General features: G+C 43.4%; 2 protein-coding genes across 3 annotated transcripts in view; one reads left to right on the top strand and one right to left on the bottom strand.

Moving 5' to 3' along the window:
• PLA2G12B (phospholipase A2 group XIIB) overlaps positions 1-5,389 on the top strand; it is a 28,637-nt gene extending 23,248 nt beyond the window's left edge. For both annotated transcript variants that reach the window (XM_032231928.1, XM_032231927.1), the window contains exon 4: positions 4,602-5,389. In XM_032231928.1, coding sequence (XP_032087819.1) covers positions 4,602-4,720 — 119 coding nt within the window. In that variant the 3' untranslated portion in view covers positions 4,721-5,389. The remainder of the gene's footprint in view (positions 1-4,601) is intronic.
• A 3,355-nt stretch (positions 5,390-8,744) lies between these two features.
• OIT3 (oncoprotein induced transcript 3) overlaps positions 8,745-25,372 on the bottom strand; it is a 61,617-nt gene continuing 44,989 nt past the window's right edge. Inside the window, 2 exon segments of the mRNA XM_032231764.1 lie at positions 8,745-9,501; positions 13,729-13,828. Of these exon segments, the coding sequence (XP_032087655.1) occupies positions 9,328-9,501; positions 13,729-13,828 (274 nt within the window). The 3' untranslated portion in view covers positions 8,745-9,327.

The following is a 25,372-nucleotide window of genomic DNA, read 5'->3' as shown; positions in this document are numbered from 1 at the left end:
CCATCCTTCCAAGGTGGGTAAAATGAGGACCCAGATTGTTGGGGGCAAGAGGCTGAATCGTTAAACCGCTTAGAGAGGGCTGTAAAAGCACTGTGAAGAGGTCTATAGTCTAAGCGCTATTGCTATTGCTAGATTCATATACCATTCCACAATGCTTTACAGCCTTCTCTAAGCAGTTTACAGAGTCAGCCTATTGCCCCCTATAATCTGGGTCTTCCTTTTACCCACATTGGAAGAATGGCAGGCTGAGTCAAGCTTGAGCCAGTCAGGATCGAACCCCTGGCTGTGAGCGGAGTCAGCCTGCAATACTGCATTCTAACCACTGTGTCACTACAGCTCCTAAGTAAGACAGGGGCAACATTTACCAAAAATTAGGTCTGTGATCAAAACGCATCTTTCTCCAATCTACTAAGAGAAACTTTTACCTGATCCTTTCTAAAGAGTAAGAAAGGAACTATTACCTGATCCTATCTAAAGAGCATCCCAGCACAGCGTGAATCTTTTTCTCTCACACAAAAACAAACAGTTACATAACGGACAGTTTGAGTGATCTATCTTTTAAAGATCGGCGGAAGGACGAGGCAGGACGTAAGTCGAGGACTTTCTGAGTCCTCAACACTATCCTTCTAAGGGAAAAATGGAGGGAAAGAAGTGTTTTAAGACCATTGTGAATTTAATAGTATAATCCATAAATACCACATTGGAGGCACTACTAGGTTACTTTGTTCTGAGAAGATTTGCTTGCTGTTGTATGTCTCTATTATTCAATAATTATTGGATTATTAATTAACATTATAATTTAAATATAGTGCTATCATTAAATCTGCTCCAATTTACATATAAATATTAAATGTTAACAGTTTGTTGAAAAGGATGAAAGAAACCTGTGAGTTATATATAGATTTTTATTAATGAAAAAACATTCATAATAAACAGTATTAATGAAATATATAGAGTAATAACAAAGCCACAAATCATAAATGCATATCCTGTCGAAAAAAATGATTTGGTGGCTAATAAACTCTATTTCACATTAGCTAAATTTATCCTTCAGTTAGCCTGAATAAAATCCCCCAAAATGCTGAATCATACTAACTAGAACAGAAAATCTAATTTGTATGTCTGAATTCATAAACACTTCTTTTAAAAATTATGGTATCCAAGCATATTACAGCTAGCTCTGAAAATATTAGGCTTCTAGATTCCAAACCTTTGCTATATTCTCCCTTCCGAATTAATTTAGCTGAAAGAAATAATGAAACCCATATTTTAATTAGGAAACACTTTCTCCCCCAGTTGTATCATTTTCTATTGTCTCACAGATCCAGTCGCCCTTTTAAATACTCAATTTCTGTATTTATTTTCCTTGCCTTGAATTTCTCTCTTCTCTCTTTTTAATCCTCCTTTAAGTATTTATCTGGAAGGAGATGTCCTCTCTTTCTTATAGCAAATGTCTCATGCATATTTATAAAGCTATATATTTTAAATCATGTTGCCAAAAATCTTTTCCAGATTGGTTCTACTGGTTAATAAAGGGGAATAAAGTTATAAATATTGGCTAGAACGCCAAGACTTAAGAAAGTCTGCTGAAAAGAAGAAACTATTTCTCATAAATCATTTTATGATTTATGCCAGGAAGAAGAAACCACAGTGGGGAAAATAGCTTTTTTTTTTTAAACCAAGACTTAAGACACTGCTTCAATGGGATTCTTCATACACAATTTTCTGTTCTTACGAGGTCTGAAATGTTTAGACAGGCTGAGTCTCTATTTTCCCAGTACCCTTGTCTTCAGCGCTTCAGACCTATTAGGAAAATGCTAGTTTGACCTTTTTGGCATAGATCTTCTTCCATAATAAGATCTAGGTGTCCTAGTGACCATCACTTGAGTACAAGCCAGCAATGTGAGCCGTTGCAAAAAAAACCCAAAACCAATGCAGTCTTAGGCTGTATCAACAGAAGGATAGGGTTAAGATTATGAGAAGTGATAATACTGCCCTATACCACACTAATGGGGCCACATCTGGTGTACTGCATCCAGTCAGTCAGAATAGAGGTGAAAGGGACCTTGGAGGTCTTTTAGACCAACCCCCGTGCACAAGCATCCTATACCCGTGATGGTGAACCTATGGCACCCATGCCAGAGGTGGCACACAGTGCCCTCTCTGTGGGCAGGCGAGCCGTTGCCCCAGTTCAGCTCTGCCGTGCACACACCTCCTGCTGGCCAGCTGGTCTTTGGGTCTCTGCCATACATGGACCCTTTCCCCCCACATGGGGGGCCAGGGGGCATGTGTGTGGGGATGATGGGCAGGCCGGGGGCCATGCATGCACATGAGTGGGGAGAAGGGTGCATGCATGGGTGCTCCGTGCACATGTTTGGGTGGTGCATGGACAGGACCTCACACACATTGCATTTTGAGAGCTCGGGCGCGCACCTGCACTTTGGGCATCCGGTCTGGAAAAGGTTAGCCATCACTGCCCTATACCATTTCAGACAAGTGGCTGTCCAGTCAAGGCCACTTCTTTAAAGCCTCCAGTGATGGAGCACCCACAACATCTGGAGGCAAGCTGTTCCACTGGTTAATTGTCTTCACTGTTAGAAAAGTCTCTCCTTAATTCCAGGATTGAGCACCTCTTATTTACAGCCTTTCACATAGGATGAATTGGACAGATATGATATTCAAGGTGTGGGGTCTTTGGTGGTTTTCTTGCAGACGTTTCGTTACCCAACTAGGACACATCTTCAGTGATGGAAGAGAGGGGGTTTGCTCTCTGTTTCTATATAGTGGTTTGCTGTGTTAGTTTGATAGCCTTGATGGTTTTGATGATCTCCAAAGTGCTTGCATAGCCCTGTGAAAGAGCATTTTAAGCAAACCTATTAAAAGTTCTGCCTTAACTGGATAAAGGACACCCATATTTAGGATAAAGTGACCCTAAACTTATCAAATAGGGCTGAAATTTAGCCACAGGGTGATAATGTAGCAAGAGGGGAAGGAGGGATGTTTAAAGAGGAAAATGGCATAGGAAAAAAATATATTAAAACCATTTTCCTCATTGCTGTATTTCTAGTTCAGCTCATTCACACTCCAAGAAAACAAGAGCTTTTATTTTTTTAAATGGCAATCTTTACTATATTTTTAGCATGATACCATGCCAAATTAAAAGGAACAATAAATATAAAAAGCATTTTGCAGCTTATTGAATTCTCCCGCTAATGGGAATGAATTTATAGTCTAAGTTATCTCAAAAGTGCCAGAGAAAGGCGAGATTGGACTATTTCCAATGTGTTTGAGGGACCAAAGAACTGCCAGGAACGGACCTTGGCTGCGTGGCAAAGATGTACTAGTCCTTGTAAGCCTGGAACACAGCTGGAGGTTCAGCTCACGCATCCCTTAGGACCAACCAGAATGATGGCAACCCCTTTAGAGATAAAGGTACTTTTGGGGTTCAAGAAGAAACACCCTTCCATGATGACAAAGAACCATGCATACTTGGTGAGAAATGTGGTACTGGGCAGTTTATGATTTATTGATACGAAAAGCTTAATATAATAAAAATTAAAACTGTCCTGTATATTAAAATAAAGGGACAAAGTGTTTTTTAAAAAATTAGTACCTTTATCACGTTTCTGTCAATGCTATAGGTGTAATGCTATTATAGCCCCCCCCCCCAAATTGCTATCATTTGAAAAGGTGCAGTATTCCTAAAGTGACTACTGCACCTTTTGAAAAATCAAAATCAAACAGAATAGAGGTGGAAGGGACCTTGGAGGTCTTCTAGTCCAACCTCCTGGCTCAAGCAGGAGATCAATATTCATAACCGAATATTGGATGGATTTTTGGAAGCTTTTATAAAATAAGAAAACTGTTGGTTTTTGGGAATAGTAGGGCCCTGTTTGCTGTGGTGCCCCAGAAACGTCAGGCACAGGTTCTGGAGGTTGTTGAATCAGATCTTGATCGCATTCTTATGGTCTAAGGCAGTGATGGTTAACCTTTTTGGTGCTGAGTGCCCAAAATGGGTGAATGCACACATGCCCACCCAATCCCCCAAATGCAAAGTGAGCATGCCCCCTGTGCATGTGCCCTACCCCCTGCACATGTGTGTGTGTGTGTCATGAATGCGCCCCATTCCCCCTGCCCATTTTTGGTTTCCAGGTTGGTGCAGGAGGCTTCCAAGGTCTAAAATGGGGCACGGGGGGCTCATGCGGCACCGCTGTACCCCACTTTGGCTTCCATGTTGGTGCAGGAGGCCTTCCAAGCTCAAAACGGGGTACGGGGGGAACGCACATGCATGCAAACTCCCAAAATGCAGTGCAAGTGCCCCCGTGCATGCACCCTCCACCCGTGCATGCCCATGTGTGTCCACCACATGCGCCCTGCACCCCTTGCATGCACATCAGAGACCTGAAGACCAGCTGGCCAGCGGTAGGCACATGTGCATGCACAGTGGAGCTGGGCTAGGGTGACAGCTGGCATGCCCGCAGAGGGCTCTGTGTGCCACCTGTGCCATAGGTTCACCATCATGGGTCCAAGGAAAAGAAATCCCAGTCATCTAATAAAAGAAAAGGTGTTGATGGATTTGATCTCTTTCTCTTTTGCTACAGCGTGTGAATCCATAGCCGATACAATATTCCAGACAGTCAGGACTCTGGGGTGCCGTCCGTTCATGAACAGCCAAAGAAGTGCCTGCATCTGTAATGAAGAAGAACGAGATGAATTGTGAAAATGACCATCAAGCTGTTTGGTAGTGTCACCACGGTGGCTTCTGATGTCCTTTGTTTACAAGAAGCTTGCTCTTCTATCTTCTGGAACAAGCACAAGTATCTTAACTTTGGGGCTTGGGAATCAATCCCAGGTCTTGTGACCACCCATGCATTAATTGTCAAGTCAGCATGATTGAGAAAGGAACCCCAAAAGCAATGGAAAGACTTAGTCTGATACCCTCATCTGTTCTATCTAATGACGTCTATCTACTTCCCAGAGCATCTGCTAGACCTAGAGATGATTCGTCCTGTAAGAAGAGCAGCTGAGATGCATGTGATCAATTCAAGCATCCAAGAAGATCTAGAGAGGCTGCAAGATGATATTGACAAGATACACCTTTGCAGCCCTCGTGTATATGATAAGCCCAAAACTTTCCTCACATGCTGTCACTTTTGCTTTTCGAGTGATACAAAGTCATGGAAACTTCACACTGCTGTAAAAAAAAAAGAAAAGAAGAAGAAGCCCGTCAATATTGACTGGGTTAACCCATTGCAGAACTTGGTTTGAGTTGTGGGCACCTGCTTGAAGACGAACGAGAGAAGAACACCAAGATCGGAGTATGAAGTCATTTGCGTAATGCTCATTTTATTTTGACCAGATCATCGTTCCATTAAAAGAGTAAAAAATACGAATCATCTTATAATCAGAAAAAGGTATAAGTGGTACATGATGGTAAGAAAAATATAAAATGCAGAGCATTTCAAACTTTTATTAAATAACATATATCACTGAAAATAATATCAGAGCTAATCCAGAAGGAACTGGCAAAGGAGGTTAAATTCCAAGCCCCCCAGAGACTTTGCGAACGTCTCTGAGGTCACTGGATCTCCTCCAACCTTTCACTGTCTCTCCAGGACAGCTTGGGTACAAAACGAACAGTCTAATTTCCTTCGGAATAGGGGAATTTCAGAAATAGCCTGAAACTCCGTCTTCTCACTGCTAAGCCCCGCCTTCTTCCTGATCCTTCCTGATCTCCTGATTCTTTTTCTATAAGGCAAAGGTTCCCCCGCACATGAGTGCCAGTTGTTCCCGGCTCTAAGGGCGGTGCTCATCTCAGTTTCAAAGCGGAAGAGCCAGCGCTGTCAGAAGATGTCTCCATGGTCATGGCATGACTAAACGCCAAAGGCGCACGGAATGCATTTACCTTCCCACCAAAGTGGTCCCCATTTTTCTACTTGCATTTTTTACATGCTTTCCAACTGCTAGATTGGCAGAAGGTGGAACAAGTAATGGGAGCTTCCTCCGTTACGCGGCATTAGGGATTTGAACTGCCGACCTTTCTAATCAATAAGCACAGCGTCTTAGCCACTGAGCCACAGTGTCCCTTCTTTTTCCTCCTCTTTAAAATTGAAGCATTCTGGTAAATTGCCCATTGCTCTCTAAAGAAAGAGGACTATTTCCCCCCCTCTGAACACAGGCTAATGGAATTAAATCTCCTTCTGCCTGAGACCGAAGTATTTGGAGCTGCTTTATTGTACTGCAGTAATTGGATTTGCACTGGCCAACCTTTTGCCTCAGAAGAATCGGTTCTTTTTCATAATCCCCACAAAAGAAAACTTTCCCTTTCCCCTGTTGCTGTGATCCTGTGAAAGACATCAGCAATCTTTCATTGGGTTCCCCCGAATTTTTGTTATCATAATGCAGTTAGTCCTCGACGTACGACCATAACTGAGACCCAAATTTTTGTTGCTAAGTGAGATCTTGGTTAATTTTGCCCCATTTTACCACCTTTCTGGTCACAGTTGTTAAGTGAATCATGGCAAGTTTAGAATCAGAATACAGCTGGAAGGGACCTTGGAGGTCTTCTAGTCCAGCCCCCTGTTCAAGCAGGAGCTCCTATACCATTTCAGGCAAGCGACTGTCCAGTCTCTTCTTAAAAACCTCCAGTGATGGAGCGCCCACAATGTCTGAAGGAGTTAATAACACAGTTGTGAAGTGAATCTGGCTTCTTTATTGATTTTGCTTGTCAGAAGGTTGCAAAAGGGGATCGTGACCCCAGGACATTGCAACCGTCATAAATATGAGTCGGCTGTCAAGCATCTGAATTTGATGGGGATGCTGTATCCATCGTAAATCACATTTTTCAGCACCACTGTAACTCCCAACGGTCATTACACAAAATGTTGTCAATCAAGGACTCTCTTACACAACAGCATACACAGCAATATCATAGCATCCTGATGAATAAAATGCAAGAAGCTTTTTGAATCAAGAGGGAAAAGGAGAAATTTGGGTGAAAACTGCTTTCCCCTCTGAAAATAGTTTTTTTAAAAAAACCCCATGGTTAGCTAGTTAAAACATGCAAATTTCAATAGTGGAAATATTAATTTTTTTTCTAAATACATTTGGAAAACCCAACTTTGGGAGAATTGCAAAGCTTATTAATTGATTCAGCGTTTCTTAAATCAGCATAGGGAGCTAACATAAATCGAGTGGTTGGAAGAAATTTCCCGATAATTCCATAAAGAAAAAAAAAGGGTTGGTTAGAAAGAGATAATAGCAAGGTATGGAGCAGTAGCAATAAATTTCCAAAGTCCAAAGCAGTGCGATGTATAAATTTTCTGGGGAAAAAATGTGCAATGAAATGTCATGGTTTTCTCTTCAGGAAGTTGAATAATTCAAACTGGAGCCGATCCATTTCCATAGTTGCACAGCCAAGTTTCACAGCCTGAGTTTGAGCATGCTGAAAACTTTAGGGTGCATTATTACTCGGGGAACAGGACACATTTTCAATCCTTGTATGACCTGCAAATTATTATTCTTTTCCATCCACTCTGCAAGATTTTCTCCGTTATCACCGAGAACATTCTCATCACCTGCAGAACTGCTTAAAAAAGCTTCAGAATGGCTAGTGCTCTTTCCACACAACCACACTACACATTTTCACACCAATGCTTTCCAACAGTTGTTCCCTTCCTCTTTCTGCAACTGGCCAATGGGGCTTCATTGAGCCAAGGTGGCACAGTGGTTAAATGCAGCACTGCAGGCTGACTGCTAGATCAGCAGTTCAGCGGTTCAAATCTCACCGGCTCAGGGTTGACTCAGCCTTCCATCCTTCCGAGGTGGGTAAAATGAGGACCCGGATTGTTGTTGGGGGCAATATGCTGACTCTGTAAACCGCTTAGAGAGGGCTGAAAGCCCTATGAAGCAGTATATAAGTCTACTGTTATTGCTATTATTGCTATTATTGCTTCATTAAAATGTATGTTAATTGGATCCTTAATCATGCTCTCTGCGATTGGATGTTTTCTTGCAGCACTGATGATGTTACCTAGTGGGTGAATGAAACGTCTGCAAGAAAACAACCAAGCTCAGAGAGCACCAAGAACTCTTCATTTCAACCCTGGGCTACAAATAGTCTCCTTTATTGGTGCCATGTTAATTGGTACCCTACCCCTACTTTCCTATTTTCATGTTGCATTTACCTTTTTATGGGTTTAGGATTCCCCCCCCCCCAAAAAAAGATCATTGTGCAGTGGCACAAAAATAACCATCTCTCAAAACAGCCTGAATAATGTCAATTATCACATCAACACTTTCATTTCAGAAGGGAAAATCTTGGGAACAGGAAGCTGAGGAAGATAGGAATTTCAAGTAGGAACTGCCTATCCTAGGGAGGATATGCTAGGACAGGGCTCAGCAACCTGTAGCTCTGGAGCCGCATGTGGCTCTTTCATCCCTCTGCTGTGGCTCCCTTTCGCCGGTTGGCTCCACAATTGATAGGTTTTTCAGTTAGGACAGGCCCAGGAAAAAGGATGCCACGTTAGGAGGAGACTCTCTGGTGGGGAAACTGGACTTCCAGTCGGCAGAGTAAAAAGGATGCCATACTAGGAGGAGGCTCTATGGTGGGGGAACCGGACTTCCAGTCAGCTCCAGAATTGAATGGGGGGCTTCCGGTTAGGACCTTTGAGGCTCTTTGAGTGTTTAAGGTTGCCGACCCCTCTGCTATGAGGATATGGCACAAATATGCCTTTCCTTTAGATTAGTAGCCAATTAACTTCTGAATTTAATTGGCTGAGAAGGAAAAGACTGCCAGGGGCTCAAAAGTATTGTGACGGTGCATAAGGGCAGTGCCTATCTCAGATCAGTAGGGAAAGATCCTAGATCCATGATATCATAATTAAGCCTATGAGGATATCAACTTTTCAAAGCATGAACACATAATTAAGCATGCCAATTTAATATGTTGATACATTTCCACCACCCCCAACTGTTATCCCAATGTCACTACTGGTTTGCAGAAACTCAACATGTTGACATGTATGAAGAATTGTTTCGATGCATACAAAAAAGAGAGCAAGGTTTCAACATTTGTTTGAGCCATGGATGCTCCTGTAATTTTGGCTGTGCTTGGAATAAATCATGTCTAATCGAAGCAGACCCTGCTTTGACCCTGCAAAAATCAAATTTCCCATTCAATGTCCCTGCCACATGCAATGGAATTGAGATGTAGATTAAATCTAGTTTGAACCCAAGGGGGGGGCATACGCTTCTGAGAGAAATGGGCTATACACCTATATTCACATGTATATGAGTTTATATCCCGGTATATATGTTTTCATACATCTATTCTTGCACATCTATTTTAATTGGTCCACTCGTCAAGATGTGGTGTGTGATGTGATCTCCTTCCTCTTGTGGTTTAGCTCTTCTGCGCATCCGTCTGTGACAGCCCTGTGCACAGCGAGATCTCTCATCTGTTACGCCACATACAAGAACACGGCAATGTAGGAACACTTCCTAAAGGGGGGAAAAAAGCATATTTATGTCTACATACATACCTACATACATACGTTACCTGGCCAAAGGTGATAGCCAGGGATGGGTTTCAAACATTTCAGCAATAGGTTCTCTGCCGGGTTGCTGGTGAACGTGGCAATGGTGGGCGTGGCCCAGGGGTGGGTTTCTCGCCCTGTTCCAACCAGTTCGGTTGGAACGGGGCCGGCGGCGTCCTCGTGCATGCGCGCGGTGCACGCATGCGTACTAGCGTCTGCGTGACACTCCAGCTGCTCCTGGAGGATCGCGCAGGCGCTGTATGTGTCCTGCGCATGCGTGGAAGCGCAGAACTCGTCAAAACCGGGTAAGGACCACGGGCGGGTGGGCGTGCCCTTCGCCGTTCCCGGAAGTTACTTACTTCCGGGTTCACCGACCAACCGGTTCGCAGGGACCGCCGCGAACCGGTTGAAACCCACCCCTGGCGTGGCCTAGTCAGCCTTCTGCACCACGGCGGGGGGTGTTTTTGCCTTCCCCAGGCTCCAGAAACTTTCCTCGAGCCTCTGGGAAGGTGAAAACTGCCTCCTCGGGCTCCAGAAACCTTCCGGGTGGCCTGTTTTCCCCATTTCCCGAACCTCCACATAGGCCCTGCACTTACCTCACATCCAAAATGGGCTGCGTGGAGACTCCTGGGAGGGGAGGGGTGGGTGGGCGGGCCCAGCCAGGGGTGGGATTTGAAGGTTCTCCGGATCAGCCCTAATGTTAGCTATGGGTTCTCCCAAATCCGGGCAAACCAGTAGCAGCCCACCCTTGGTGATAGGGGAAGGAGAACCAGAGGCTGAGAAAAAAATGCTATTTCATCCTGCTTAGCTTTTCAGACACAAAAAATATCTAAGCTTTTGACTATGGATTTTCATGCCTGAAATTGAAAGAAGCAGACCACCTGGAGATTGACAGTCTAAGAGACACATATTCATTTTGCCTTAGCTGCAGTTCTTGGTACAATATTTTGAAACTTCTCTCATTCAATAGCAGTAGCAATAGCAGTTAGACTTATATACCGCTTCATAGGGCTTTCAGCCTTCTCTAAGCGGTATACAGAGTCAGCATATTGCCCCCAACAACAATCCGGGTCCTCATTTTACCCACCTCGGAAGGATGGAAGGCTGAGTCAACCTTGAGCCGGTGAGATTAGAACCGCTGAACTGCAGATAACAGTCAGCTGAAGTGGCCTGCAGTACTGCACCCTAACCACTGCGCCACCTCGGCTCCTGACATTCAGGAGGCGAAGACAGAAGGTAGAAGACAGTAGAAGGAATATGAGCCTGGTGGATTCTTACTTGTACCAACCTTCAGCCACCCATAATATGGAACAGACACTAATCCCAGGATGGTGAACTTATGGCACGCGTGCCACAGGTGGCACCTGGTGCCATTTGTCAGGCCACACAAGGCTCCCCCCACCACGGAGGCTCCCCCCCCACGGAGGCCTCAGGAGGCTTCAGGAGCTTCCCTAAAGCCTCCGGAGTGCAAAAAAAACAGCCCTATGGGCAAACCGGAAGTTCAGGAACAGACTTCCGGTTTACTCGTAGGGTCGATTTAAGCCCTACGGAGGCTTCAGGGACTCCTCCTGAAGGTCCCTCTTTTGAGGATCGACGGAAGGACGAGACTGGAGCCAGGACTGTCAGAACAAGCAGTTTATTCACGGTAACTATTTACAGGCGACTCAGCACCTTCCCTGCTTGACAAATATTTAAACGGAGCTGTCAAGCAGGGATAGCCAATGAGCGCGCCCCTAGCGGCTAGCAACAAGCGACGCCGTGCCCCAGCCAATCAGGGCACTGCCTGGCTTGTTGCTAGCTGCCAGGTCGTAAGTCGAGGACTTTCCGAGTCCTCAACACCCTCAAGCCTCTGGCGGGCCTCGGGGGGGGGGCAGGGGAGGCTGTTTTCACCCTCCCCAGGCTCATATAAAGCATTTGGATCCTAGGAAGGGGGGAAAAGCATGCAAAAATGGGCGGGGGGGAAACGCCTCTCACGCGCTTATGGCACGCGAGCCAAAAAAGGCTCACCATTTCTGCACTAATCCATCGACAATCTTTACCTCAAACAAAATACATGGAAGTGTGGGCTGCTGGGGGTTCACACGGCTTCGGGCGTTCCTCTAGCTAGGATTCTGCCCAATTTGGCGAACTCCCAAATGCCACCCCTGACTGGCCACGCCCATCCTCCCCACCCTCCCCACCCCTCCCCTCCCAGGAGTCTCCATGCGGCCCATTCATCCTGCCAGGTAAGTTCAGGGCCCGCACGAAGGCTCAGGGAGGGGGGAAAATGGGCCTACCGGAGGTTCCGGAAGTCCAGAAATGGGCCTCTTTCCAGTTTGTGGAGGGCCTCTGGAGCCCGGGGGAAGCAATTTTTTGCCCTCCCGAAGGCTCGAGGGAAATCTCCAGAGCCTGGGGAGGGTGAAAAATGGGCCTACCGAAAGTTCCAGAAGTCCAGAAGCCGTTTTCACCTCCCGAAAAACGGCCCACCCCACCGTGGTGCAGGAGGCCAATGAGGCCACACCCACCATGTCCATGCCCACTCCAACAACGGGGCAGCAAACCCATTGCTGAAATATTTGAAGCCCCTCCCTGGATACATTTGGAAATGTAAATTAAATATATCTATCCAATAGTAGGCATGAGCTTCAGAGAATGAGTCAGAACATTGTTTTAGCAAACAGTAGTATTTTACTCCTGGACAAAAACTTAAAAGGAGCAATGTTGTTAACGCCTTTTCAAGAAAAACTGATGATACCTCTATGCTGCAGATTAGAACAAAAGCTGGTTTCCCTGTCATTCTTTCCTTGAAAATTTGAAATTGCTGGGGTGCCTGGTATCCAAAACTCCTTCTGGAATGTTATGGTTAGTGCTATAAAATGTGTAGCGATAATGAATTCTTAGGATGAGCCCACCTATATTTATTGATCTTGCAAACATTGTTAAGAAGTGCTTTGCACATGAGAAGTTCTTGTTTCAGAACAGAGAGTTTTGTGGGCACCCAGTCTAAAATGGTAGTACAACATTTCCTAGGGAAGCAAGCTGTGAAATCATCTCTTTGGTGCAATGGGTGGTGTTTAGCGACCATATCTCAGGCGAGACAGTCCATTTCATCTAAACAACAGTTCAGGAGAAAGAAAATATGGTAGGTGTGGGAAATAGAAGAAGAAAACAGCAGGGTTGAAAGCATTTTGCAAACCCTTTACAATATTAATATTACCTTCCCCCAATTTGGTTTTGCCTTTAAAGGGCTGTTTAATTAATTTAAATCCCCGTTTACCAATATATTCATTCCCTTATTTTCCTAGTCAAGTCTATTAAAAGTGAGAGAAGATCTTGGTGGCACCCAGAGGAGGTATTCTGCTAGTTCTGATCGGTTCGCCTGAGCCGGTAGCGGAAATCGCGGGTGGCCCCGCCCACCCACCCCGGCTTTACTGCATCCCATTTAGGCCCTTTTAAAGGCAAAGCACATGCGTGGAAGGCGTGTGTGCTCACATTTGTGAAACGTTAGGGAAGGTAAGTTAATACCTTCTGCCCCTGAAGAGTGTCCGAAGACTACAGTTGGTCCAGAATGCAGCCGTGCGAGCGATAATGGGTATACTGAGGTACACCCATGTTACATCTATCCTCCGCGAGCTGCACTGGCTTCCTATCGGTCTCCGGACTCGCTTCAAGGTGCTAGTCGTTACTTTTAAAGCCCTACATGGTATCGGACCTGGCTACCTGAGAGACCACCTCCTGCCATTTACCTCCCAACGACCAATAAGATCACACAGGTTGGGCCTCCTCCGGGTGCCGTCGACCGGACAATGCTGGTTGGCGGCTTCCCGAGGGAGGGCCTTCTCTGTAGCTGCACTGGCCTTGTGGAACGAACTTCCTGCTGAGATCCGGACCCTCACCACCCTCCCGGCCTTCCATAAAGCGACTAAAACCTGGCTGTTCCGGCAGGCCTGGGGCTGTTGAGTATTCCAGCCCCATTTGATGAAATGGATGCTGTGTTTCATTTTAATTTTGTAATTTTAAATGTTTTAAATGTTTTTATTTCCTGTTTTATTTCCTGTGAGCCGCCAAGAGTCCCTAGGGAGTGGGCGGCATACAAATACCATTAAAGTTAAAGTTAAATACTACCCCTGGTGACATCTGGATCTTCTGCTAGTCCATTTCAATAGACTTTGTCTGTTCTCCTGAAATTCATGAATTTGAATTTTTTGCTCACCTTGTTGTCTTTACCCACAAATTTGAACACTGGGACCTGGAAGTGCTTAGCCAGATGATCCTTTGATGTGTACTGCTTTATGGAATCGTCCGAAACGCAGCTGAAGAGAAAGGAAGAGAAGAAAAATGTCAACAGCTTTCACAGAGAGATGCCCAAAAGGCAAGATATTTTGGTGCCTTCCAGGAAGCTGGCAGGCACTCATATTGCTGTCTTAACTCTACTAGAAGGTCAACCAAGATGAAAAAAACAGAACGGGAGTCTGATTGCATTGCCAGAAATGTAAAAAAAAATAATTCCCATTGCAATTTAAAAAATGATTAAAAGAATGCATTAGGCTTCCCCCACACTTGGGATTTGCAGTTCTGCTAATGACCAAAAGATTTACCAGCATCCTAAATCAAGTAATCCTTAGCCAACCTTTGATTTTTCAACAGATATAAAGATGACTCGGAGACGTGGCAAAAACCGAAGAACTAATGGAGAAAATATTGTAGGAATTTTTTTTCTTCTCAAGTTCCCAAACATGTGGGATGAATGACAATGTCAGGGTTCCAGATAGCATCCAAAAGTAAATCAGAGTCCAAGGCAAAAGTATTGCTCAAAGTTCCAATTTATTAAGAGAGCCATGTTGGCACATCTGGGGAAACCCTAATCTGAAAGCTTCCCGGTTTTCCCCACCTAGTTGAACATTCAAGATCTTGCCCCCACACCAGTGGTGGGTTTCAAAAAATTTTTGAACCTACTCTGTGGGTGTGGCCTCCTTTGTGGGAGTGGCTTGCTGCCCATGTGACCGGATGGGAGTGGCTTGCTGCTCATGTGACTGGATATGAAGATGCCGACGACACTTGTCAGAACCACCTTAAATTACCTCCCACACAGCACTGGCATGCATAAGAATAGGATGTAAACTTGTTTTTTGAAAGGCATCTTTGGTTTGCGTTAAAACAACTTCAACACACGCAATGTTCTGATTGCACCACAAACGCAGTAGTCATCCTTACCTTTCACAGAGGCACTGAGTTTTATAAATAGGAGCACTATAGTGTAGAATAATCATCTCCAAGGACCAGTGGTGGGTTTCAAAATTTTTTGGAACCTCTTCCGTAGGTGTGGCCTGCTTTCCGGGTCCACTGGTGGAACCTCTTCTAACCGGTCCGGTAGATTTGACGAACCGGTTCTACCGAATAGGTGCGAACTGGTAGGAACCCACCTCTGCCCCACACCCAGAAGTCCATCACATGGTCCAATCTCTCACTGCCATGCTGGCAGTTCCACCCATCCAGTTCCAGTCAGATGCAGAGGTGCAAAGACAAAGGATGACCTTGGCTTTCTAGAAAGAATATTGTTATGGCTACATACCATCTAACTCCGTACAATCCCCCCCCCTCCCATTTTCCCACAATAGAAAATGCATAGTAGAATAATAGAAAGTGTGGCAGGCCAAAGATCCCCTCCCCAAAAAAACCCCATAGCTGCAGGCCGGACAGACAACACATCAAATAATTTTTCCTGATAATTTTTAATCTGATTTTTTTTGTTACTTTTTGTATTTTTCTTTAAAGTAGATTGCAAATCCTTGAGTTGTAGAAAGTTGGGCTGGAAGTGGACCTTTTGAATGTAGAGGACATAATTCAATATCCTCTATTTAATTATTTCATTGTTGGCAAATAGCCAGCTGTTTTTACTGAACGTCTGAAACATCAAAATGGCTGCCACACTCCTGGGATCAAAGCAGTGGTGGGATTCAAATAATTTGAACAAACGGTTCTCTGCCTTGATGATTTCTTCCAACAACCGGTTCACCAAACTGCTTGGAAAGTTAACAACCGATTCTCACAAAGTGGTGCAAACTGGCTGAATCTCACCACTGGATCAAAGCCCTGCCCCTTTTGAATGTACACTGTGATGCACCATAAAAAAGAACAAGGTATCCAGAGGTGGGTTGCTCCCGTTTTGGCCCGTTTCAGGCGAACCAGTAGTGGCGGTGACAGGAGGCTCCGCCCACCCGCCCGGATGCTTCTGCGCATGCCCAGAAGTGTTGTGCACGCACACGAGCGAGCTGGTGGTGCTGGGATTTGCAACCCACCTCTGAAGACATCAATCAGAGACCTGCGGTTGCCATCTTCATTTCCTGCCAGACACCCCTGCAAATAACTAAGACATTTATCTGAGAGAGAAAAATAGGCAACAGAATACATTATTCCCAAGTCATTTTGTTCCATTATGCTTATAAGTTTTCAGGATATTTGAGTCCAAAAATTGAATTAATCAAATGGTTACAGACATCTTTTGTTTGTTTGTTTTGTCAATGTGTAATAGCTTCTGAACCTTAATGGAGAATCAAAACCAAATGAATTAATATAAAGAAAGTAGACTGAGGAAAACAAAATGAATTTCCTTGAAAAATGAGATGTCATTCTAAGGACACCAAAGAATGAGAATGAGCCGATACTTGGTGTTGTTATTCTTCAGTGTCTAGTTTCTTGTGTGACTGTGTCTGTTTCTTCAAAGAAAAGGCATAGTCTTTGGTGGTGAATGATAACACAAGGGAATGCTTACCAGCAATCTAATCTCCAGAATGCAGACTTTGAACATTATAAAACTTGCTACAAAGAGCAAAAAACAAAGGAAAAGTACTAGACGTGGACAGCAATGTCCTACATAGAAATAACCTTTGCCCCTTGGAATCTGACATAAATTGCTCATTAATTGCATTTTATATCCCGAGTGAGAAGAGGCTATCAGACAGAACTTGGATTTTCAGGATAAGATGGACTGTCATTCCTTGTATTATTGCTATATTGTGGGGCGGGGATCATTTTGTAAGCATGTCAAGAAAAGTTCAACAATTATTTCTGTGGTAGTAAGTACCCATGTCAGGCTTGGAAAAATAAATCCACTTAAGAAAATATTGCTATCTATACTAGTTAAAAACCTATGCTATAAACTAAATCAATTGTTTAAAAGATGCCACTAGATTCTTCACTGTTCTTGCAATTCTCAAAGATGTAGTGCAGTTGTATCAAGCAAGGTCCATTCCAATAGTCCTCTTCAGTATGCTAAAGATCATATGGAACCAACTCTCTTAAGTTACAGCTATAAAAACCATCTGTTCAGTACAATTTCAAGGGTTACTTCCCCCTGAATTTTTTTTTATATGCTTCAAGTTATTAGGCCATTGCAGGGGTGACATTCAGCAGGTTCTGACAGGTTCAGGGAACTGGTAGCGAATATTTGAGTAGCTCGGAGAACCAGCAAATACCACCTCTGGCTGGCCCCGGAGTGGAGTGGGAATGGAGATTTTGCAGTATCCTTCCCCTGCCACGTGTACCAAGCCACGTCCACAGAACCGATAGTTAAAAATTTTGAATTTCACCACTGGGTCATTGGTTTTCATTGACGAAAGAGGGGGTGGGAGGGAGAGGGTGAAGGAGAGGGAGAGAGGGAGAGGGAGAGGGAGAGGGAGAGGGAGAGGGAGAGGGAGGGAGGGAGGGAGGGAGGGAGAGGAGAGAGAGAGAGAGAGAGAGAGAGAGAGAGAGAGAGAGAGGAGGAGAGAGAGAGAGAGAGAGAGATGAATACTCTGTATTCTCAAATGAATACTCTCTGAGAACTTAAAAAAAATTGATGGCACCTGGAATATGGATTATGATGTTACCAAACATAGAAAGCTGAATGGCAGAAAATTCCTTGCTTAAGTGTCAGGAAAGGAATTGCTTTGAATTATGAGGCACATCTAGGTTTATTCCAAGCAGTAGTTTCTTCAAGGCCAACCTTGGAGGGTATGGAATGGATGAGGAGAAATTCACAAATTCAAGGAGGTTGCTATTCAATTCAAAGCCTTGCCCATTTTTGGGATGTGTATTACAGTTAAAAAGGTTGGGGCTTTGAACTCACAATCACAGCTGTCTCTTGATTTGTTTTTACACCTACAACAGATGCTCCTTAATGCTTTTTTCCCCCTGCCTTTGTGAAGTTTTCTCCATTTCTCTAATGTTTGATCACCGTGTCTCTTTGTCATTAACAACCGAAGGACTCCAAAGACAAATGAAAGGAAGACTCAATGGTAAGGAATCCAAACAGATGATCCAACACCAAGACTAGGACTGAATTGCTTTAACATGCATTTGCATTGTGCTGTAAATTTAGCATTACAAGAATAAGAATTCAATTTCAATTTCAATTTATTGAAAATTGTATGCCGCCCACTCCCTTGGGACTCGGGGCGGCTTACAGGCGTGGTAAAAAAAGCATTTAAAATTAAAATAAAAGATACAATATTAAAATTCCACATCATCCATTCTGTCAAAGTGGGGCTGGATATCGATCAACAGGCCCAGGCCTGCCGGAACAGCCAGGTCTTGGTGGCTTTACGGAAGGCCGGGAGAGTGGTAAGGGTCCGGATCTCTATGGGTAGATCGTTCCATAGGGCCGGTGCAGCTACAGAGAAGGCCAGAGGGGCTGCCAGCTGGCATTGTCCGGTTGACGGCACCCGGAGGAGGCCCAATCTGTGCAATCTTGTTGGTCGTTGGGAGATAAGTGGCAGGAGGCGGTCTCTCAGGTAGCCAGGTCCTAAACCATGTAGGGCTTTAAAAGTAATGACTAGCACCTTGAAGCACGTCTGGAGACCAATGGGGAGCCAGTGCAGCTCGTGGAGGATGGGTGTAACATGGGTGTACCTCAGTATACCCAATATCGCTCGCGCGGTTGCATTCTGGACCAACTGCAGTCTTCGAACACTCTTCAGGGGCAGACTGCCAGAATAGCAATGACAATAGCACTTAGACTGATATACTGCTTCATAGTGCTTTACAGCCAGTGGTGGGTTCCAGATCCCATTGCAACCAGTACACTGCAACAGGGCTGGGCATCCACCATGTGTATGTTTGCAGCATGCGCATGCCTACCCACCGCCCACAACGCTCTAGCTGCTCGGCGGAATGTCGCACAGGTGCCGTATGCTCCATGCATGTGCGCAAATGCCCTGGTTGGCTCAAATAGAGGTAAGCGGGCGGGCAGGTGGGCCCTCTGGAGCACCATACCGGAACAGTACTTGGTGCTCCCAGTAGGCACCGGTACACCCATACCGGGGCATAGCAGTCGTATCCCACTACTGTTTACAGCCCTCTCTAAGCAGTTTATAGGGTCAGCATATTGCCCCCCCAACAATCTGGGTCCTTATTTTGCTGACCTCGGAAGGATGGACGGCTGAGTCAACCTTGAACCTGTCCAGGTCGAACTCCTGGCTGTGGACAGAGTTAGCCTACAATACTGCATTCTAACCACTGTGCCACCAGGGCTCCAGAATGCCAATTTAGAAAATTTTCCCCATGTCACTTTATGTCAGTGAGATTCAATGAACTTCATAAAACATTTAAGAAGGAACTTGACACTGTTATTCACAAATGAAAATGTTAATTTACAGTATGAGCTTAGGGATAATACATCTAAAATGGTTTCATAAATAGCCGAGGTGGCGCAGTGGTTAAATGCAGCACTACAGGCTACTTCAGCTGACTGCAGTTCAGCAGTTCGGCTGTTCAAATCTCACCGGCTCAGGGTTGACTCAGCCTTCCATCCTTCCGAGGTGGGTAAAATGAGGACCCGGATTGTTGTTGGGGGCAATAGCTGACTCTGTAAACCGCTTAAAGATGGCTGAAAGCCCTATGAGCAGTATATAAGTCTAACTGCTATTGCTATTGCTAAATAACAGGTACAAAGATGATCCCTAGGGGAACTTATAAATGTATGAACTACATCAGAAATCAACAGCACCAATATAAATTAAGAGGCTGGATAAACACCAGATGCTACATAAGATCTTCGAAGACATGATCACTCTACATTGATTTAAAAGGGTACTTAATTTTGTTATTTTTTTAAAAAAATAGAACCATGTATTAGATATTCAGAATGAGAATGACATTAACAATTTATTCTGAAAAAGAAACCCCTTTGTATTTTAGGAACTGTATTTGCTAACTGTATTTGTATTTTAGGAACTGCATTTGCTGGAAATACAGCAACTGTAGTTGCTGTATTTCCAACAATTATTGCTGGAATATGGTCCATTCAAGTTTATGGCATAAGAAATTGGCTAATATTTATAGTGCTACAAGACTCTTAGAGGCACCACCCACCCATCCCATTGTGTTTAAAAATGTCATATTTTCCCCTTGCTATTAAAATAGCCTGGTCCAGTAAAAGATACAGTATGTCCTTAATGGCAGGCCACTTGGCTTTTTAAGAACACAATTGGGAAATCTTTTTTATTGTGCTTCACTTGGGTATCTTTCTTCATCAAAAGCCTTCTGCAGACAAAGACTTAAAATATCTGATTGTAAATGTGTTAACAGCAGTCAGAATTGTGTTTGCAAAAAACTGGAAAAACGAAACAATACCAAAACAGGAAGAAGTTATCCGAAAAATAATGGACTGTGCTGAAATGAGTAAATTGACATTTGAAATTAGAGAGCAAGAGGATGAACAATTTATAGATATGGGATTTGTTTTATCGGTGGCTGGGGGGGAAAAAAAAAACTTTGGAAATGAAAAAATGCTTATGCTTTAATTGAAGAAAGTAAATGATGATATAATTATGCTGTGAAATAATCTAACAATGACACAATGAAGATTAATATAAGGTCTGGGGATATAATGTATAAGGTTAAGAACTTATTATAATGATATTTCGCTGCTGATAAAGCAATTCTAATAGGGGAACAAATGAAAACTGGTATATATAGGCAGCGATGTTTTGTTGAAAAATGAAGGAATAAGATCTCTGTTTGAAGGTATGAAATGCAAGGTGTAACAATAATATAAGTATACTTTCTGGGGAAAATAATGCTAATGTTAACTGAATATATATTGTAGAATGAAATGAGGCCTTTAGTTATATTAGACCAAGACGGTAAATATGATTTGAAGATGCAGATGTAAAACACTTGTAACCAAACGACATGCTGCATGTGATGATGGTTTTGTTTTGTTTTGTTTTTGTTCCCCCCCCCCTTTTTGGGGTCTTTTCTCTTTTTTTTTTTAAACCCTAGGTTATTGTGGTGTCTATTAAATATATAACAGAGAGATACGGGGTGTGTGTATGGGGGGAAACGTAGTAGGGATGCACCTGTAATCAAATGACATACTCTATGGGATGATGGTTTCCCCCCCCCCTTTTTTTGTGTGTGGGTTTTTTTTTTCTTTTCCCTCTGCCTTTCCTTTTCTATTGTTATGTGATTATGTTGTCTATGTAATAAAAATAATATAAAATTATAATAATTTTAAAAAAAAAGCCTTCTACAGAGTTGCCATAGTTTACAATCATAGGTGCCAGAGGCAAGGAGATACAACTTCCCATAGTTAAGAATGCAGGTAAGAACTGGCTCCATGGCATTCCTGTGTGTGGCCCCTCCTTTAACCCAAAGGTGGTTTCTGAATGAATATCAACAGCAGAGAAAACAATTATTGCATGGAATTTGAGTTAGCTCCCATCTACATAGTAAGTGTACTCCTAGTTTCCAAGATGGGTGTCAGCTGCGGTTCCACCACAAAACCGCGGTAGACTAAAGCGCGCTCGACGAAAGCGCGTACGTGACGTCATCACAGTGCGACGAAAACATCGCGCTGTGAGCGGTAAATTTAAAATTAAAGCGAAAACCTTACCCTAACCCCCCCAAACCTAACCCTAAACCTAACCCTGAGTCTAACCCTTAACCTAACCCTAAACCTAACCCTAACCTAACCCTTAACCTAACGCTAAAACCTAACGCTAACCCTTAACCTAACCCTAACCCTAACCCTAACCCTAACCCTAACACTTAATGTAACCCTAAATCTAACCCTAACCCTTAACCTAACCCTAAACCTAACCCTAAACCTAACCCTTAACCTAACGCTAAACCTAACGCTAACCCTTAACCTAACCCTAACCCTAACCCTAACCCTAACCCTAACACTTAATGTAACCCTAATCTAACCCTAACCCTTAACCTAACCCTAAACCTAACCCTAAACCTAACCCTTAACCTAACGCTAAACCTAACGCTAAACCCTTAACCTAACCCTAACCCTAACCCTAACCCTAACCCTAACACTTAATGTAACCCTAAATCTAACCCTAACCCTTAACCTAACCCTAACTCTAACCCTAAACCTAACCCTTACCTTTATGTGAATCGGCTTGCTTTAATTTAATTTTAATTTAATTTATTTTTAATTTTATTTGTCGCGCTGCTGATGACATCACGTACACGCTTTCGTCGGGCGCGCTTTAGTCGACCGCGGTTTTGACGGGTCATGGTCAGCTGCCACCTCACACCTGTGTTTTATTCTTGCTCGGAGACAATCTGCCATGGACTCTACAGGAGTGGGGGGGGATTGGGGTTGGATGGGAGGGAGGGAGAAGGTTTCAAGGAAAGTGAAAATTTCACTGTATCTCCCTGAGATGCGACTTCAAGGTCAACTGGCCAGGAACGGAACACAATTGCACGCCAACCTACATGTGAAGTGACCATTCGAAAAACGTTTTCTTTGAATTTGATTGGACATAGGGGGTTCCAGCATTGGAAGACACATAAGGGAAAGAAAAGTTAGACTTGGGGATTTTGGCACGCAATTTTCAGTTCCGGCTTTGCATTACTGTAATTCACTTGACCTCTAGTAAACTATACCTTTCTCAACAAATGGAGTCAAGGATCGTTTTTACTTAGAGGTTCAAGCTAAGGCAGGTCTGACTGGGTTTCAAAGGAGGAATCATTAACCACACTTCTTTTGCAACACGTTTTGTGGTTCGTTTGGGTTGTCCCCAAACGTTAGCCTTTATGCGATACATGTTAGGATAATAATTTCCAGCCCATCAATCTTAAGTGTGGTTTAGTGTAATGAGTAAATCCTTTCCCTTAACCCTTCCATCTGCTTACAGGATTTATATTTTAAGAGACCCCCAACTGCTCATTTAATCTCTCATTTCTCTAAAGGAACAATATACCCTTAGACTTGCCTAAACATTATAGTTAACTTGCAATGATGAGTGGTTCAAGACTGCCATTTCCTGTTGCTGATGCTCTGGGTTTTTTTTATTTGTGCTTGCCGTCATTTTATTATTTGTGAATGTTGATGTTCAGCAGGGCATACAAATACTTGGAATCTGAATTTTGAGCATCCTGAAACATGGAACAAACTAATGAAAATGATAAAGGAATCAAGAATTATTCTACAGTTCTTGAGCCAAGCTGTGGTTAGTTTCAATATTCTGAAACTGGTGGTCTGTTAACCAGTCCAGGAACAATTCATTTGACAAAAGTCAGAGATATTGTGAATTTGTTACTGCTTTTGCACAACATCTCCCTAATCTATTTGAGTCCATTTGTAACTTGAGACTAAACCATAAATTTAACCAGTTTGGGGAAGTTCTATTCACTCCAGTTGAACACAGATTTTACATGGTAGCTTATTAAGGCTCCCAGTTGCATTTAGTTTGTACTTCTTTCAATCAACTCTGATCTTTCATGATCTCTCTGGTCATCACCAAGAAGATTAGGGAGCATATGGCCACTTCATGTTAGATATAAGGTGAGACCAACATACTTCTTCTCATGTTTCTGATGTGTCCTTTATCATACTTCAAAAAATATAGTTTTACTAGCTTGTGTTTCCTAATAATTGTATTTTCCTCTAGCCACCTGGTTGTGTCATATTTTCCTGTCTATTGCTCAAATTTTCTACCCCTGCACTAGTTTGTAGTTTATTTGAGATATTTTGCCATTTCTGTTTGTCCGTTCTCAAGAGTCAGTCTACAAATCTCTTGGCCAATCTCTCTCTCTCTCTCCTCCCTCTCTCTCCTCCCTCCCTCCCTCCCTCTCTCTCTCTCTCTCCTCTCTCTCTCTCCCTCCCTCCCTCTCTCTCTCTCTCTTCTCTCTCTTGTTCATAGTCATGTTGATTTAGGCTACCTAACCACAGGGATAACAAGACTTGAATCAAATTTCATATAGGGTGATATAATAGATAGATCATCATAGACATCTATTGTACTATACACTTAAGGTTATAATATAAATCCTTACTTATCTAATAAAAAATAATTAGATAAGAATGCCTGCCTTGAGTTATATATAGAATGTATACACACACATTCATAGACACATATATAAAGATGGGATAAAATATAATATTAAAAAAAGAATTGTTAATAACAAGTCAAAAAAGGTTGGCTAATGAGCCGAGGTGGCGCAGTGGTTAAATGCAGCACTGCAGGCTACTTCAGCTGACTGCAGTTCAGCAGTTCGGCTGTTCAAATCTCACCGGCTCAAGGTTGACTCAGCCTTCCATCCTTCCGAGGTGGGTAAAATGAAGACCCGGATTGTTGTTGGGGGCAATATGCTGACTCGGTAAAACCGCTTAGAGAGGGCTGAAAGCCCTATGAAGCGGTATATAAGTCTAACTAACTAACTAACTAACTAACTAACTAACTAACTAACTAACTAACTATTATAATACCAGGAGACAGCAAATAGAAAGAAAAGAGCAGGAGACGATTACAACATGATTTGAGATTTCTATTTTATCTAAAAACAGAAGTTGAATTACTGTGGCAATAGAAAACCAAGATAGTACCAATATAATAGGTACCTGGCTACAATCCCAAAACAACTGGAGCACCACTTGAATACCATCGGCAAATCACTATCAGTCAATTGCAAAAGATAGCCCTGCTTGGAACACCTTATATCCTGCAATGATACCTCTAATACCACCACAACCATCTGCCTATCCCAGGTCTTTGGGAAGGACTCAATATCTAGATAAAAATCTGGCTGAGTGTGCAACCAATACATTAAAAATGGATAGAAACCAAGAGTCCGATGCTTATGTATGATAATTGCAAATACAGTTCTCATACAAAACATGAATTCTTCACAAAGGAAAAGAACTGGGCTCAGTTTGAGGCCTGGAACAGCCATAAAAGTTCATTTCTGCTCATTAATGTTAAATATGCTCTAATGATGGGTTAACAGCTGGGCTATATAAAAAAAGGGTAAATGTCTTTAATTATGGCCACCAAATTGTTCAAGCATTATCATGAGAAAGGAAAGTTTCTCTGCTGAACAGTATTTTTATTTTAATTGTAAATGAGAGTCAGTTTGGTCTAGTGGTTAAGGCGCCAGGCTAGAAAATAAAGCTATGTGTTCAAGTCCTGGTTTTTCCATTAAAGCCAGCTGAGTGACTTACAGCCTCTTACTTCTAGCCCAACCTCACCTCCCAGTGAGGTGTTGTTGTTATTGTGGGGTAAATAGCAGGGGGAAGGTGTGTCGGATGGTTCCACCACAAATGCGTGAACGACAAAAGCGCGCCTGACTAAACCGCGGTGACTAAACCGCGGTGACAAACCGCGCCGACGAATGAGCGCTGAAGCGCGCCGACAGAAGCGCGCTGTAACCCTAACCCTAAACCAAACCCTAAACCTAACCCTAAACCTAACCCTAAACCTAACCCTAAACCTAACCCTAAACCTAACCCTAACCCTAAACCTAAACCTTACCTTAACTTAAATCGCGCTTCTGTTGGCGCGCTTTTGTCGACGTGCTGTTGTCGGCGCGCTTTTGACATCGCGGTTTTAGCGCCACGCTTTTGTCAGCGCGCTTTTGAC

The sequence above is a fragment of the Thamnophis elegans genome, chromosome 15, assembly GCF_009769535.1.
Source record: "Thamnophis elegans isolate rThaEle1 chromosome 15, rThaEle1.pri, whole genome shotgun sequence".
Taxonomy (NCBI): Eukaryota; Metazoa; Chordata; class Lepidosauria; order Squamata; family Colubridae; genus Thamnophis; species Thamnophis elegans.
The sequence above is the reverse complement of the archived record's forward strand: the minus strand, read 5'-3'. Positions and strand labels throughout refer to the sequence as shown.